At 46.2% G+C, this 17,238-nt stretch overlaps 1 protein-coding gene across 1 annotated transcript in view; it reads left to right on the forward strand.

The window, feature by feature from the left end:
• ABCA13 (ATP binding cassette subfamily A member 13) overlaps window positions 1–17,238 on the forward strand; it is a 313,586-nt gene that overhangs the window by 29,801 nt on the left and 266,547 nt on the right. The window contains exon 3 of the mRNA XM_049642263.1: window positions 1,782–1,905. Within this exon, the coding sequence (XP_049498220.1) occupies window positions 1,782–1,905 (124 nt within the window). The remainder of the gene's footprint in view (window positions 1–1,781; window positions 1,906–17,238) is intronic.

The raw sequence follows: 17,238 nt of genomic DNA on the forward strand, positions 1-17,238 counted from the left end.
TGATGATGTTGATGATGATGGTGGTGATGGTGATAATGGTGGTGATGATGGTAATGATGATGGTGATGATGGTGATGATGGTGATGATGGTGATGATGGTGATGATGATGAAGATGATGATGATGGCAATGGGGATGGTGACAGTGGTGATGATGGCGATGATGATGGTGATAATGATGGTGATGGTGATGATGGTGGTGGTGGTGATGGTGGTGATGATGGTGATGATGATGGTGATGATGATGGCAATGATGGTGGTGATGCACTGATAAATCATTACTGGTTAAGTTCCTCTGCTCCAGGATCTTTATCAGAAAGACCCTTTTTTTCATTTGGTTTGAAATCTCAACAGCATTACTGCTTGAGAAATGATGGCCTGTTTTGTTTCTATCAGATTTATGCCACTAGAAATGTGGATAATGTGGTTAGTTCTGAAAAAGTTACATGAATAAAAGATTATTAAAGGATGGGTCTTATCTAAAATAGTGTGTCACTATCCGAAATAATTAATGCATTTATTCTTTTGGCAAATATGTGTTGAGTGCCTGCTGGGTCCAAGACCTTGCTGAAGACAGACTAGTGGACAAGATATTTTCCCTGTCCTTCTAGAGCTTGCTGTCATGTCAGACTATTTCAATATGGTGGGGAAAATGTCATGATGGGGTTCTGCAGGGGGGCCATGTGCGCTCATAAGAGAGGTGGCCAGTCCATGTTAGGGAAAGGCTACTGGGGCCCGACATGTGAGACTTCGTGGGACTACAGGTGTGCAGGAGAGGAATGATCTGGGTGGCACAGACACCATGGCAGGAGAAGAAATAAAATGAGTTCTTTATGATTGAAGAGAAGGGGTGTGGCTGGACCTGGTGCACTGGGTCTTGTGTTCGCTAAGAACTCCATTTGCCCCTGTGGCTTGAGAGACTACTAGTTCATTTTTCATTCATTCATTCATTCGCTCCACCAATGGTTCATTCAATGATTCATTCATCCAACGTTTAGTGACTGTCTTCTATGTGCAAAGCATTGTGCTGAGCCCTGGGGGTAGTGAGTCTCCACGTCCTGAGAGTGTGATCATTTCCCAGACCAAACTAGGCTCGCATGGAGAGCCTTTCACCAAGACTTTATGAGCTACCTCACGTTAGATCAGTAACTTCCAAGTTGCCTGCGGTCATCAGCATCTCAACCGCTGCCATCCGTCCATCGGGGGCGTGGAGGGCTCTAGGCATGGGGCACAGATGAACTCCACTCGATCGAGTCAGGGGCATTGTTGCAGCAAAGTCTTCCTGAAAACCCTTGGATCCTATCCGTTTTGTCTAAACTTCTTTGCGTTATATGGTCTTTAACAACTACGCGTATACATTTAAGAATCCAAGGTGTATTCGATTGAAAATTTTGCCCAAACTAAAAAACTGCTAAATCTTTGTATGAGATGAGAAGAAGGATCTATCTTATTCTTCCCGCCCACAGCTGGTTTACAGAGGACTGTGTGCATGGCATGGCTGTGTAAGGGGGGTTTTGCCCCTCCGGGAGCTGGGAGGGAGTGAGTCCTGCGGCTCTCAGGCTGGGCAGGGCCATTCTGCCCTGAAGCGTGAGTACAGACCCACGGAAAGGTGTTCCATATGAAGGCTTTCTTCCTTTCCTCTCTCTCTTTTGTTTGAGTGCTCAGACCTCTTTTAACTGAATAAGAGGATTAAAAATATAATAACATCATATTTGACACTACTCTTCTGACCAAATAGGTATTCTGTTATATGGACGCACTTCTCCCTTGAATCTACACTTAGGTTTTTTGCAACCTCGGGATCTGCCCAGCCGAGGCGTTTTCCCCTTTGTCCAAGGCCTTCTTTGCAACACGGGGTCGACCTGCCGGAACCAGAGCTATGAGGGAGCCACGGAGCACCATTCTCGGTAAGAGAGACACAAGCATCCTTTTCAGAATTCATGGGAACGAGCTTTTATGCTTTTAGTAAAGCCTAACAGTTTGGGAGAGGTCGGAGATCATAAACAGCACAGAGTCTAGAGTTACAGCAGCATCTGTTTTGTTTGTTTTTAAAGTTTGTTTATTTTGAGAAAGAGAGAGAGAGAGAAAACAGGGAAGGGGCAGAGAGAGAGGGGGAGACAGAGAATTCCAAGCAGGTTCCGTGCTGTCAGCACAGAGCCTCACTCGGGGCTCAAACTCATGAACCGTGAGATCATGACCCGTGGCGAGATCAAGAGTCGGACGCTTAACCAACTTAGCCACCCGGGTGCTCCAAGAACATCAGTTTTGTTAAATGCAGACTCACGTGATAATGTTTCCAGCTAACGGCTGGTTTGGGTAGGGGGTCTTTCCTCTTTCCATGGCTGTTCTTGGAACCACAAAGTGACTGCTGATTAGCAAACGTCATTTGAGTATAACAGTTTGGTTTCTGTAGGTTAAAAGTCTGACTTCAGAATCGCTTGTGTGGCTCTGGCCACCCTGGTGGCTGCCTGGCAAAGCGGGGGGCGGGGAGGGGGTCTGACGGCATCGAAGACTGCACAGAGAAAGAGCAGATGTGCTTCCTGTAGGAAGAGTCAGAATCAAGGGGGTTTGACTTCGAGGGTTCTGAATGTTCTGGAAGCTTCTCTTTCCTGGCATTGAAGGATCTAAGACACTTGGATGTAAAGCATGTTAAAATATCTGATCTTCATCTTTCAAGTCTCAGTTGCAGGAAGAGAACGGAAAGTTTATAGATAATCTTGGACACGTCCGGTACGATGTTTATCAGTGGTGTTTGCATTTTTAACAATTTTTTTTAATGTTTTTATTTATTTTTGAGACAGAGAGACAGAGCACGAGCAGGGGAGGGGCAGAGAGAGAGGGAGACACAGAATCTGAAGCAGGCTCCAGGCTCTGAGCTGTCAGCACAGAGCCTGATGCGGGGCTCGAACTCACGAACTGTGAGATTATGACCTGAGCCGAAGTCGGATGCTTAACCGACTGAGCCACCCAGGCACCCCTACATTTTTTTTTTTTTTGATATAAAAGCATGGTATAGAGAAAATCCTTTGGAAACTGTCCGAACTCATAACCCTGAAATAGTTGATGGTCCTTTTGTGCGTGTGGAAAATGTATAAAAAAGCCTCTTTCTGGGAAGGTTAGGGGGTTTGGGTGTGCAGGCATCTCCACCCCACGGCTTACCCACTCCTCCCTCACTCAGAACAGACGTTGAAGTACAAAAAGTTGGGCTTTGCCCCCAGTCCACACTGGCCCTGTCGCTGTTCAGTTCTGTGTGTCTGTGCAGATTTCTCAACCTCTCTGAACCTCAGGGTCTCGCTTACCCCCCTCCAGCGTCATGAGTTAGGAAGGCAAAATCTGAGAGACGTCTAGTTGCAGGGGGTACTGAGGACAGACAAGGGGCAGGAAGAGCACCTAGCTCAACTCCCGTCTCCACCTGGACCCCCGACGGCTGGCTGTGCTTCTGGCTTGTTTTCAGATCGGTTCAGATGTGAACTGACTGCACCCTCAGAGCCATGCAGAGACTCCCTTCTGATCATCTCGGTTTACAAACATCTGTGAGCAGAAGTTTCCATATTCGGTCTCCTCAAACATTATGATGGTTGATTTCATGTGTGCATTTCTGTGCCCTTTGTAATTCCCCAGGGAAAGTTCACTTCGGGCAGGAAGCCCACGTTTCATCTGATCTGGGTTCTGAGTATGAAAATCGGCTTCCTTATTCCTGGCTCTGCGGGGAGCTTGGCTCTAACCATTGGATCTCGGAGCTGAGATGGGTCATTACTGAAAGCAGATAAAGCGGATGTTCTCACGCGGTGTGAGGAATCGGTCCTGTATTTTTATGGCAAAGCCACGGCACCAGAGTCACCATTTGTGATGCCCGTGTGCGACCCCTCGTCCCTTTCTCGGGGGACGCTGCCCACGCCAGGGTTCCCTGCACTCTGGTGACGGGTGCTGTGCTCTCCCACTGTCGTCACGGTGCTACCGTGAGCCTTGTGATGTTTCCTGGTTCTCAGATCCGCCCCAGCTCTTGAGGATCACCTCACTTCCTACCTGCTTCGCTGCCGCTGCAGCTGGCTTCTGGGTTTGCAGCTCGCCCCTTGCACATGCGTGGCTTCTCAGCTCTGCAGCCATTCCACACTTCTCTCCATTCCAAGTCCTTTGCAAGTAGTTGGATCCCCATTCACCACCTGGGGCAGCTAAGAGCTCCATCCTTTTTTTTTTTTTTTAATTTTTTTTAACATTTTATTTATTTTTGAGACAGGGAGAGACAGAGCATGAACGGGGGGGGGGGGGGGTCAGAGAGAGGGAGACACAGAATCTGAAACAGGCTCCAGGCTCTGCACTGTCAGCACAGAGCCCGACGCGGGGCTCGAACTCATGGACCGTGAGATTATGACCTGAGCCGAAGTCGGCTGCTTAACCGACTGAGCCACCCAGGCGCCCCCATCCTTGTTTCTTAAACTTTGAAAAATTTTTTTCTAAGTTTATTTACTTATTTTGAGAGAGAGAGAGAGAGCGCAAGCAGGGGAGGGGCAGAGAGAGGGAGACAGAATCCCAAGCAGGCTCCGTGCTGTCAGTGCACAGCCCGATGTGGGGCTCGAACTCGCGAACCGTGAGCTTATGACCTGAGCTGAAACCAGGACTCAGAGGCTTAGCCAACTGCCCAACCCAGGTGCCCCCATCCTTGTTGCTTACAAGGAGGATTCTGTCTGTGCTCCTGGCCCCGTCCCCACCCCTGGACGCCTTCTACGTTGATACACCTCTAGCCCCTTCCCCAGCCTGTTCAACTTTTCTCTTTATGCTGTCTCACCTCCAGACCCTCGGTGGTACCAGGGTCCCCCTCCCTGGGAAACACTGGCCCCGTGGAATGCATAATTAGGAGTCGGTCCTTTGGGACTCTCTTCCTGCCTGGACTTTTTCTAACAGACCAGGGGTTCCTATGGTTGATCCTGTGTCTGTCTCCTGGTGTCTCCCCCCACACCCCTCATGGCCTTGGAAAAGAAGGAGGCACCGGCAGGGTGTTCAGAGATGGACTCATCAGGACCCCCGTTTCTGGTGACATTGACATCTTCCCTCGCACACCCAGCTGGCTGGCAGGCTCTGGCCTGCGTGCTGGCGGAGGGCCCTGCATTTTCTCGTTTTCTCTCTTGGGCTTCAGGCCCTGATTTCACCTTCTTCTTTGTATTCAGGCCCCTCCTTTCCCCTTCATAGTTTTCTCTCTAAGGAGCCATGGAGGAAAGACGACTCCACGGGGTCCTGAGGGGTCTTTCTAGACCCCTTTCAGGAGCTTAGCCAAGAGAGGCTCAGCGGCCGCGAGGGATGTACAGCAGGGGGCACCAGCCTCCAGCCCACGGCATCCCTTTCTGCTCCCAGGAACTGCTTCCCATGAGACTATCACCCCTATGTCCCCGTGTACCCTCACACTGCTTTCTGGGGCTGGTCTCTCCTGTGAGCACTCTCTGTGCCCGGCTGATGCCTCTCGGGGGAAATCGAGAACATGGGTAGTCAGGTGTATTCTGCCAGTTTTTATTTGTAGATTTCTCCTTGTTTTATTTTTACACCCTAGTTTTCCCTTTCACACGTAACTATTGCGTTCATCTGGGCTTTATGTCTATGGGTGGGGTACAATGATCCAATCACACATTTCCCCCCATTTGGATAACTCCACGGATATGCGGTGGATCTCGGACAGACATCGCGCTTTCCTCGGCCCCCGGGTCGGCTCCGGACGTCTCTGTCTGTTCCGGAGACCCATCAGGCCACCCCCGACTGCACCTCGCTGGCTTTCTTCCTAGACCTTTCCGGTGTCTTGTGTCTGATAGGGCAAACCCTCCTACCTCGCTTTCCTCCTACAGGGAAGTCTATACATTTTACAAACTTGTCAAGGTGGGTGAGAATATTCTGTTGGGGGTTCGATTGGTGTCACATGGAATCCCGCAATCACTATGCGACGTATGGTGTAGTTAGGTTTTCAGCGTCTCAGCACAGGGTAGTGAGACTGTCCCGTGAAGGCCACGGACACCATTCTTCACACCTTTTCCCAGCTACTGTGTTATTTTTTTGTTGCTATCACAAATGGTATCTTTTTAGAAGTTATACCACGTCACTGATTTTTCCTTCCTCAGGTAACAGAAATACAATTAACGGTCAAAACCAACTTTATTGATCTATACAATAATCGATGACAAGTAAATGCACGGTGAGCCTTGATATGTTTGTTTACCTAGGCGAACACTGCCGTGATGGAATATTCCATTCTTTCCCTGTGCCCCCTCCCAGCCTACCCCACCCCAGGAACAAATTACCTGCTTCTGCCATCTGGATGAGATTTAGGTTTCTCTTTTTACATTTTTTTTAAGTTTGTTTATTTATTTTGAGAGAGAGTGAGCCCAAGTGGGGAAGGGACAGAGAAAAGAGGGAGACACAGAATCCCAAGCAGGCTCCGGGCTCCGAGCTGTCAGCACAGAGCCCGATGCGGGGCTCGAACCCATGAACCGCGAGATCGTGACCTGAGCAGAAGTTGGGACACGCTTAACCGTCTGAGTCACCCACCCAGGCACCCCTAGATTTGTCTTTTACAGAACTTCGTGTACGAGATACACCTTTGGTGTCCGAAGCCAAATGTTTCCAGATTTATGCGTGTGTTGTATGTACCAGTAACTCACTCCTTTTTCACTTGCCAAGTGGTACTCTCACGCCATGGAGGCGCACACACAAGTTGGGTTTCAGCTTCACCCAGTCATAAATCAAGGGCAACATAGTCATAAGGCAGGTTCAGGATCCCCCAATGAGGGACATTCCCCCACGTGATGCACCTGGCTCCTTACCCGGGCCACTGACCAGAGCAGGAGACCAGCCACACAGCACGAAGGAGCCTGGTGGCTATTTCCAGTTTTGACTATGTAGGAGAAAAGCTGCTGTAGGTGTTAAGACAATGTCTTTATACAGAGTGCAGCTGTTGGGATGAGTGTTTAGTGAGTCTTAGTTTATAATCAACTTCTGGACTGTTTTCCAAAGCGTATGTACAATCTGGGGGCTCCAAGGACTCCCCTTCTTGCCAGCACGTGGGGTTTTGGGGTCTCCTTACTTTGGCCGTTCTCATGGTGGAGTCGTGTTATCTGAGGTATTTTTCATGTATTTCTCTAGCCATGAAGGATGTTGTAGTACCGGGATTTGTACGGAGTAGATATGTGGTCACCTGAATGAATATCTATTCCTCACTTGTGTTTGGTCATCAACCCGTTTCCGGCTGTCAGCGCCCAACCCCCTAGAATTTTCCGAGTGCTCCGGGCTGTAAAGGTGTCTTGTGTTATGTTAATGAAGGCGACTCTTGGACCCCTCCCCAGGGCTGGGGGGTGGGTACTGGTTGCCTGGGGAAGCAACCTTTGGGATTAGAGGTTAGAACTTTCCTGCCCACCCCCCTATCCCGGGGGGGCGGGGGTGGGGCGAGGGGAGGTTAAATCAGCCAATGGCCCCTGATCTAATCGAAGGCGCCTTCATTAGGAGATCTTCTTACAAAACCCAAAAGGCCCAGGGGTTCAGAGAGCTTCCGGGTCAGTGATCACGTGGAGATGGGCGAGCCCTGGTACCTGGGGGGGCAGGGCGCTCCATGCCCCATCCCCAGACCTGGGTCTGAGCCTCTCTTCCAGCTGACTGTTGGTTCGTATCCCCGGTCACCATCCTTTAATAAACAGGTAAACGTAAGTGTTTCCCTGAGTTCTGGGAGTCATCCTCGCAATTTACGTTTTTTTAAAATTTATTTTAAGTAATCTCTATACCCAACGTGGGGCTCGAACTCACAACCCCGAGTTAAGAGTCACCCAGGCGCCCCCATCCTGGGCAATTAATCAAAGCTAAGAAGGAGGCTGTTGGAGCCTCCAATCTGTAGCAGGGCGGTGGGGAGCACAGGTGACAATAGCTATAAGCTGGCGACTGGAAGCTCAAGTGGGGGAGGGGCAGTGCTGGGGGACTGAGCCCTTCTCCTGCGGGGTCTGACGCGGTCTCCGGGTGGATGGTGTCAGAGGTCCGTTGAATTTTTGGACACTCTGCTGGTGTCCGAGAATTGCCTGGTGTTGCCAGGGTGTAGGGGGACCTGCCCCACGTTGGAATTGGGTCCGGAACCGTAAAAGAGAGGGTGAGTGTCTTTTCGTGTGTTTATTGGCCATTTGAACCGGGTGTGTGTGTGTGTGTGTGTGTGTGTGTGTGCGCGCGCGCGCGCGCGCGTAAGTGTTTGGTCAACTCTTTTTATTACAATTAATCGCTACATTTTAATCTTTGTTTTTGTTGAATCCTTAGAGTTTTTTACGTATTCTGATTACAAGTCTTTTATCAGAAAGACATATGGGGAATATCTTCTTCCAGTTTCTGAGCTGTTTTCTGAAAGGAAGCGGGTTTCTTTCTTTTTTTTTTTTCATTCAAACAGAAACGTTTACTTCATTGGAGATCGCAAAGATCCTCAGGAAGGAAAGAAGATTTTCTCCTTCTTTTAGAAGTTTTGTGGTTACATCTGTGGTTTAGGCACACAATCCATTCTGAGTACATTTTTGTACGTGATGTGGGGCAAGTGTTGAGGTTTATCTTCTGATGGGTGTTGAGTTGTGCTCTTATCATTTGTTGAAGACCGTCCTACGCCCATTAAACTATGTTGGTGCCTTTGTTGCAAACCAGGTGTTCCGATAAAAATATGTAGTTGTGTTCTTGCACATCTTATTTCAGTGTATGATTTCTCTTTGGCAAATAGTCTCAGTAACTATTGCTTTAGAGAAAGTCTCGAAATCAGGTGGTATAAGACCTTCGCCTTTGTTTTGTTTTCCAAAATTATTTTAGTTCTTTTGAATTTCTTTTTTTTTTTAAAGGGAACAACTCTTTTATTTATTTATTTATTTATTTATTTATTTATTTATTTATTTATTTTTGGGACAGAGAGAGACAGAGCATGAACGGGGGAGGGGCAGAGAGAGAGGGAGACACAGAATCGGAAACAGGCTCCAGGTTCCAGGCTCCGAGCCATCGCCATCAGCCCAGAGCCTGACGCGGGGCTCGAACTCACGGACCGCGAGATCGTGACCTGGCTGAAGTCGACGCTTAACCAACTGCGCCACCCAGGCGCCCCAGTTCTTTTGAATTTCTGTGTGAACTTTAAAATCAGCGTGTTTGTTCTTTGTAAAAATATTGTTATTATTTTTTAAATGTTTATTTATTTTTGAGAGAGAGTGTGAGCAGGGGGAGGGGCAGAGAGAGAGGGAGACACAGAATCCGAAGCAGGCTCCAGGCTCTGAGCAGTCAGCACAGAGCCTGATGTGGGGCTCGAACTCATGAACCGTGAGATCATGACCTGAGCCAAAGTCAGATGCTTAACCAACTGAGCTGCCCAGGCACACCTCTTTTTTTTTTTTTTTTTTTTAAGTGTTTATTTTTGAAAGAGAGAGGAGAGCATGAGCGGGGGAGGGACAGAGAGAGGGAGACAGAGGATCTGAAGTGGGTTCTGCGCTGACAGCAGTGAGCCTGATGCGGGGCTGGAACTCACCGAGAGATCAAGACCTGAGCCAAAGTTGGATGCTCAACCGACTGAGCCACTCAGGTGCCCCTCAGCTGGTTTATTCTTACAAAAAACCTCCTGGGATTTTGCTTGGAATTACCTTAAAACAAAGCAAAACAAAGCCTTGGTTCTTAGTCTATTCACAGACTTGTGCAACCATTACTATAGTCAATTTTAGGATGTTTTTCGTTACTCCAAAAAAAATGCCCACCTGTATCCATTAGCATTTACTCCTCATCTCTCCCCCCCCCCCCCCGCTCCCCCCACTCTCGTAGCCTAGACATCCACTAACCGGCTTTCTGTCTCTGGGCTTTTGACTGTTCTGGGCCTCTCAGAGGATTCGGCAACTCGCAGGTGTTTTTGTAACTGGCTTCTTTCACTTGGCACAGGGTCTTGAAGGTTGGTCCCAGGTGGCGGGTGTGAGTACTCCATTCATGTGTATTGCTGGCCAGATTCCACCGTGCGGCTCTCCTACGTTTCGTTTCTCTGTCCCTCGGCGGATGGTCATTGGAGTCGCTTCTACACTTTGGCAATTACGAATAACGCCGCTACGGACATGCATACGCGGTTTTTTTCTGTGGACTTATGTCTTCCTTTCTTTTGGGGATATGCTAGGTCGTATGGTGACTTTGTGTTGAATGTTTCGAGAAATGGTCGCTGTTTTCCCAGAATGGCTGTACCATGTTATCCTGCCACCAACGCTGTATGAGGGTCTGCTGGTCCATAGCCTCACCGGTGCTTAGGGCTTTTAGAGCATAGCCATCCAGGTGGGCGCAAAGTGGTGTCTCATTGTGGTTTCGATTTACATTTCCCTGATGGTTAATGACGTTGGCCACCCTTTCACTGCTCACTGGCCATTTGTGTATCTTCTTTGGTGAAATGTCTGTTAAGATCCTTTGCCCTATTTATTTATATCATTTTTTAAGATGTTTATTTATTTTTGAGAGAGAGAGAGAGAGAGACAGCGCCAGCAGGGGAGGGGCAGAGAGAGAGGGAGACACAGAATCCGAAGCAGGCTCCAGGCTCTGAGCTGTCAGCCCAGAGCCCCAACCAGGGATCAAACTCATGAACAGTGAGATCATGACCTGAGTCGAAGTCGGATGCTCAACCGACTGAGCCACCCAGGCACCCCATTATTTTTTAATGTTTGTTTTTGAGAGAGAGAGAAAGAGAGACAGAGACAGAGTGTGAGCAGGGGAGAGGCAGAGAGAGAGAGAGAGGGAGAGGGAGACACAGAATCCAAAGTAGGTCCAGGCTCCGAGTTGTCAGCACAGAGCCCAATGCAGGGCTCAAACTCATGAACTGTGAGATCATGACCTGAGTCAGTCAGATGCTCAACCGACTGAGCCACCCAGGCACCCCATTATTTTTTAATGTTCGTTTTTGAGAGAGAGAGAAAGATAGGGACCGGCAGTCTGAGAAAGAGAACTCATGAACCGTGAGATCATGACCTGAGCCGAAGCTTGATGCTTAACCGACAGAGCCCCCCAGGCGACCCACATTTGCCCATTTATAATCGGGTTATCAGTCGTTTTGTTATTGAGTTGTGAGAGTCTGGACACAAGCTCTGTACCAGAGACATATGATTTGCACATATTTCCCCCACCCCCATTTTGTTGGTCGTTTTTCCACTTGGTTCATTGTATTCTTTGGAACATACTGTGTTTAATTGTGATGAAGTCCCACTCATCCATTTTTTCTCATGTTCCCTGCACTTTTGGTGTCCTATCTAAAAGGCGTTGTCTGACCCATGACCATGAAGGTTTAGTCCTTGTTTCATTCGGATAACTTTTTAGTTTCAGCTCCTAAGTTTTGGTCTATGATCCATTTTGAGTTGGCCTTTGTGTATGGTGTGAGGAAGGACTCTGACTTCATTCTTGTGCGTGTGGATGGCAGTTATCTCAGGGGACTGCATTTAATGTATAGATTAGTCGAGAAAGAACTGAGATTTTAACAACATGGAGCCTTCCAATCCATGAGCATCATATAATGTCTCCATTGATTTAAGTTTTCTAGAATTTCTCTCAGGAATGTTTTGGTAGTTTTCAGTTTTATGTACATTTTGTTAAATGTATTCCTAAGTAGTTCATGTTTTTTGGTATTGCTTACAATTTTTTAAAAATATGGACAACCATTGCTGTGGCTTTTTAATATAACCTTTAGGATTTTTTACATACATGATCATACCATCTGTAAATAGTTTTACTTCTTGTTTTCCTTGCCTAGATGCTTTTTCTTTCTTTTATTTAGAGTTTAATGTGTTCTTAATCTACTTAAAAAAATTTATTTTAGAGACACAGGAAGCAGGGGAGAGGGGCAGAGGGAGAGAGAGAGAATCCTAAGCGGCTCCAAGGTCAGCATGGAACCCTGAGATCATGACCTGAGCCAAAATCAAGAGTTGGATGCCTAATTTACTGCACCACCCAGGCTCCCCTTAATCTACTTTCTTTATGACCAACCTGAGATTATTGCTTTTAGACCTTTTCTAATGTAAAGATTAAAAGCTTCATATTTCTTCCTGGGCACTGCTTTCAGCTATCAGAAATTTCGATATGTATTTTCATTTGCATTAAGTTCAAAATATTAATTGATTGGCACTGTGGTTTCTTCTTTGACTCATGGGTTATATGTAGGTTACATGCTTAATTTCTAAGTGTTTGAAGATTTTCCTTAGATCTTCTTTATTGCTAATACACGTATAATTCCACTGTGGTCCGAGAACTCTGCGTGATTTAGGTCTTTTTAACTTTGTTGAAGCTCATTTTATGGCTCTGGTATATGGTCTCCTTTGATGAATATTTAACATGAAACCAAGAAAATGATTTGCCTTCTGCTGGTGGGTGGGATTTGTTCAAATCTTCAACATCTTTACTGATATCCTGTCTCCTTGTTCTATAAATTGTCGAGAAAGCAACTGAAATCTCCAATCATAATTGTGGAATTTTCTATTTTTCTTTTCAGTTCTCTTGGTCTTTGCTCTGTTTACTTTGAAGCTCTGATGTTGGTGCATAGAGGCTTTCAAATTGTTATATTTTCTTCATGGACCCATTTATCATGACCTAATGGTGCCGTACGATTACATCTCTTATGCATGTAGTGTATTTTATTATATATGCAACAAATAGTATACATAATACACATTGTGTTGTATAATGATATGTAATCTCTTTATTCTGGTGGTGGTCAGTGTTTTGAAGTCTACTTTGATATTTACATAGATGCAGTAGTTTTCTTTGGATCAGTGTCTCACAACGTGTCTTTTTTCGTCTTTTTACTCTTTGCCTATCTGTATCTTTACATTTGAAGTTTAGACAGCACAGGGCACCTGCGTGGCTTAGTTGGCTAAGCATCCGACTTTGGCTCAGGTCATGATCTCACAGTTTGTGAATTTGAGCCCCACGTCGGACTCTGTGCTGTCAGAGCCTGGAGGCTGCTTCCGATTCTGTGTCTCTGTCTCTCTCTGCCCCTCCGCTGCTCACGTTCTGTCTCTCAAAAATAAATACACGTTAAAAAAAATTAAAAAAAAAGTTTAGACAGCATATAGTTGGTTCTTGCTTTATTTTCCAGTCTGACAATCTGCCTTTTAATGTAGGGGCTATTTATACTTAATATATTGAATTTATGTATTGGCACTTGCTTTCTTTTTCTTTTTTCTTTTTTTATTTGAGAGAGAGAGAGAGAGAGAGAGAGAGAGAGAGAGAGAGAGAAAATCTTAAGCAGGCTCCACACTCAGTACAGAGTCCTATTCGGGGCTCGATCCCATGTCCCTGGGATACTACCTGAGAGTCTGATGCTCAACCGACTGAGCCACCCAGGCACCCTGGGACTTATTTTCCGCTTTTGTGGTCTCTTCTGTTCTCTCCTTTTCCTCTTTATTGCCTTTATCTATGTAAATTGAGTATTTTTTATTTCACTTTTCTACACTATTGCTTTATTAACTCTACCTTGTTGCTGTATTTTGCTAACAACTTCTGCTGCTTCATAGTAGTGTATGTGTATGATGTAGCAGTGATTTCTAGAAGCAGATTTCAAGTCAAGACATAAATACATTTTTAATTTTGATGGTGTTTTCCAATTGCTCCTTGATGGGGATTATAATATTCTGCATCTGTCTTCCAAGATGTGAGGATATCTTTTTCCCTGGTGAGGTCTTATTAAACTTCGACATTTCTACCTATCTGATTTCTCATCTATTTCCTTGCTCGTTTTATTTTATATTTCATTACATTTCATTTCATTTTTAAAGTAGACTCTATGCCCAATGTAGGGCTTGAACTCACAACCCTGAGATCAGGAGTCGCATGCCTTACCGAGTGAGCCAGCCAGGTTTCCCATCTCATCAATTTTCTGATGAGAAACAATGTATCAGTACAGTTCTATTTGCATTTTTCTTATTATAGGGATGTTGAACCTATTTTTATACCTCCACATACACTTTATACTTCTTTTCCCTGTAAAATATTTATTCATGTCCTTTGTCCATTTTTCTCTTGGTTTGTAATTTTTCTTCTTTTTTTTTTTTTTTTTTAAATTTTTTTTTTACGTTTTATTTATTTTTGAGACAGAGAGAGACAGAGCATGAATGGGGGAGGGGCAGAGAGAGAGGGAGACACAGAATCGGAAGCAGGCTCCAGGCTCTGAGCCATCAGCCCAGAGCCCGATGCGGGGCTCGAACTCACGGACCGCGAGATAGTGACCTGAGCTGAAGTCGGCCGCTTAACCGACTGAGCCACCCAGGTGCCCCGTAATTTTTCTTCTTGATGTCCAGAAGCTCTTTACATATTAAGGCTCTAAACCCTTTGTGATAACGGTTGTAAATATTGTTACCTGAGTTCATCATTTATTTTTTGACTAATTACTTTTTAACTTTCATTTTGAAGTGATTATGACTTTAAAAAGTTGTAAAATGGTACAGTGAGTTTGACTTCTTCAAATCGTGAGCTTCTATGACTCTAGTACAATATCAAAACCAAGAAATTGACATTGTTACAATATTGTTAAGTAGACTCCAGATCTTACTCTATTTTCATCAGTTTTACACGCACTCATTTGTGTGTGTGTGTGTGTGTGTGTGTGTGTGTGTGTGTATCTCTATACAATTTGATCTCTTGTATAGGTTCATGTAACCACCATCACAATCAATATATATCTTGATCGTGTTCAATCGGTATCTTGTATCCGTTTAATCAATGCACAGAAAATCCTTCAGGATCTCCCTGCATAGCTGTGCCCACCCCTCTGTCTTGTCCCCAGCAGCCACGAGTGTCCTCTGCCTCCATACATTTCTCATTTTGAGCTGTAATTATATATAAATTACATTATGTACAATTATACAGCATTTAGATAAATTTATGTGAGGTCACATAAGGTGAATTACATAGACTGTAACCTTAGGAGGTTGGTTTGTTGTTTTCCACTGAGCGTGATGCTCTTAAGGTCTGTCTGTCTGTGTTGTTCCATGTGCCATTGGTCCATCCTTATTGCTGAAGAGCATTTCAACTTAGGTTTCCATAGAAGTTTTTGTCTTTTTTTTTAACAGTTATTTTACTGGTAGTTCTTTTTAAATGTTTATGTATTTATTTTGAGAGAGAGAGGGAGAGAGTGTGTGTGTGTGTGTGTGTGTGTGTGTGTGCTTTTGAGCTCACGTCTGTGCAAGCAGGGGGAGGGCAGAGATCGAGAGAGAGAGAGAGAGAGAGAGAGAGAGAGCGAGACAGCGAGAATCCCAAGCAGGCTCCACACTGTCAGCATAGAGCCCGATGTGGGGCTCAATCTCACGACCATGACCCTGGGATCATGACTTGACCTGAAACCAAGAGTTGGATGTATAACCAATGGAGCCACCCAGATGCCCCAGTAGTTTATTTGTTTGTTTGTCTATTATTATTTATTTATTTATTAAAAAAAATTTTTTAACCTTTATTTTTTTGAGACAGAGAGAGAGAGACAGAGCATGAATGGGGGAGGGTCAGAGAGAGAGGGAGACACAGAATCCGAAGCAGGCTCCAGGCTCTGAGCTGTCGGCACAGAGCCGGACGCGGGGCTCGAACTCACAGACCATGAGATCATGACCTGAGCCTGAGTTGGACACTCAACTGACTGAGCCTCCCAGGAGCCCCAATTATTATTATTTAGAGAGAGCATGCCCACAAACGGGGGCGGCGGAGGGAGCAGAGAGAGAGAGAGAGAGAGAGAATGCGCAAAGTGGGGCTCAAGCTCACCCCAAGCGGGGCTCACCCAATATGGGGCTCAAACGCACAAACCGTGACACTATGCCCTGAGTCAGAGTCAGACGCCTAACTACCCGGGTGCCCCGGGATCCTGTTTTAAAGGGGCTTTTCCGAGGGAGACACTGCTGGAGAAACACTGACTCCAGGGTCCCCTCGGTGGCTCTCAGTTTCCTCGTCAGAAACTAAGGGCTGGGCCTGAGCACTTCTGCTGCTTCTGATGCACTGAGGCCCTTTCTGGAACCCGGTGAGCACCGCTGGAGGCCTCCTTTGGTTCCTGCTCCTCTGAGAGGGTATTAGCAGTGGGAGGGCTGAGAGACAAGTTCCATCCCCTGGCAGGTGGCCTTTTCTTGAGTGTCATGACCCCCTGCCCCCCTCCCCTCCCCCCACTTCCTTCTATACCTCACAAGGTCAGGCATTCCTTGATAAGGGACCAAAGACAGACCTGGACTCAGGAAGGCACAACTTGCTGTCCACCCAAATCCTACTACAGTTTTGGGACTTCCCTGGGCCCGCTCGCACGCGCCCTCTCACACCTGCACACGTGCGCGTGCACACTCACACATCAGTGTTTAATCCTGGGATTTTCTATGTATTTTTCCCACCGTAAACACTTCTCATGATCTGGTCTTAGGGACAATCGAGGTACTTTTGAAATAACAATTGGAAAAAGAACATCCGACCAGCTCATTGTGACAGCGACACTTGCCTTGGAGTACAGCAGTGTGATACGGTGTGATTAATTCTGAGGGTTCCCAGCAGAGGTTCCAAGGGCCCCTTTATTTATTTATTTATTTATTTATTTATTCGTTCGTTTGTTCGTTCATTTAATTTTTAAACTTAAATTCAAGTTAGTTAACGCACAGCGTAGGATTGGTTTCAGGAGTAGATTTCAGCAATTTGTCACTTATCTATTAACACTCAGGGCTCATCCCAACAGGTGTCCTCTTTAATGCCTGTTACCCTTCTAGCCCATCCCCCCACCCCCATCAACCTCCCACTTTGTTCTCTGCATTTAAGAGTCTCTTATGGTTTGCCTCCCTCTCCCTTTTGATCTTATTTTCCCTTCCCTTCCCCTATGTTCATCGGTTGTCTTTCTCAGATTCCACATTGGAGTGAGATCATATGCTATCTGTCTTTCTCTGGCTGGCTTGCTTTACTGAGCATGATATATTCTAGTTCCATACAGTGGAATACTACTCAGCGATGAAAAAGAATGATGTCTTGCCATTTGTGACATCATGGATGGAACCGAGGGTCCTTGGAATCCTTTCATATGAGGCGATGACAGAAGTTATAAGTGCTTTCTTGTACTTGACCCCACTCGAGGTGAAGGCCACCCTTTAGGAGGTGAGGTTTCCGTGGAGCGTGACAGAAGGTGACTGGTGACATTCAGCGTGTGGCTGGGCCTGGCCCTGGCCCTGCTGTGTCACTGCATTGAGTTTCAGCAAATCCATGTAGATTCTCTGGGCCTCATTCTTCGTGTTTAAGTGGACTGTGCC

The sequence above is a fragment of the Panthera uncia genome, chromosome A2, assembly GCF_023721935.1.
Source record: "Panthera uncia isolate 11264 chromosome A2, Puncia_PCG_1.0, whole genome shotgun sequence".
NCBI lineage: Eukaryota > Metazoa > Chordata > Mammalia > Carnivora > Felidae > Panthera > Panthera uncia.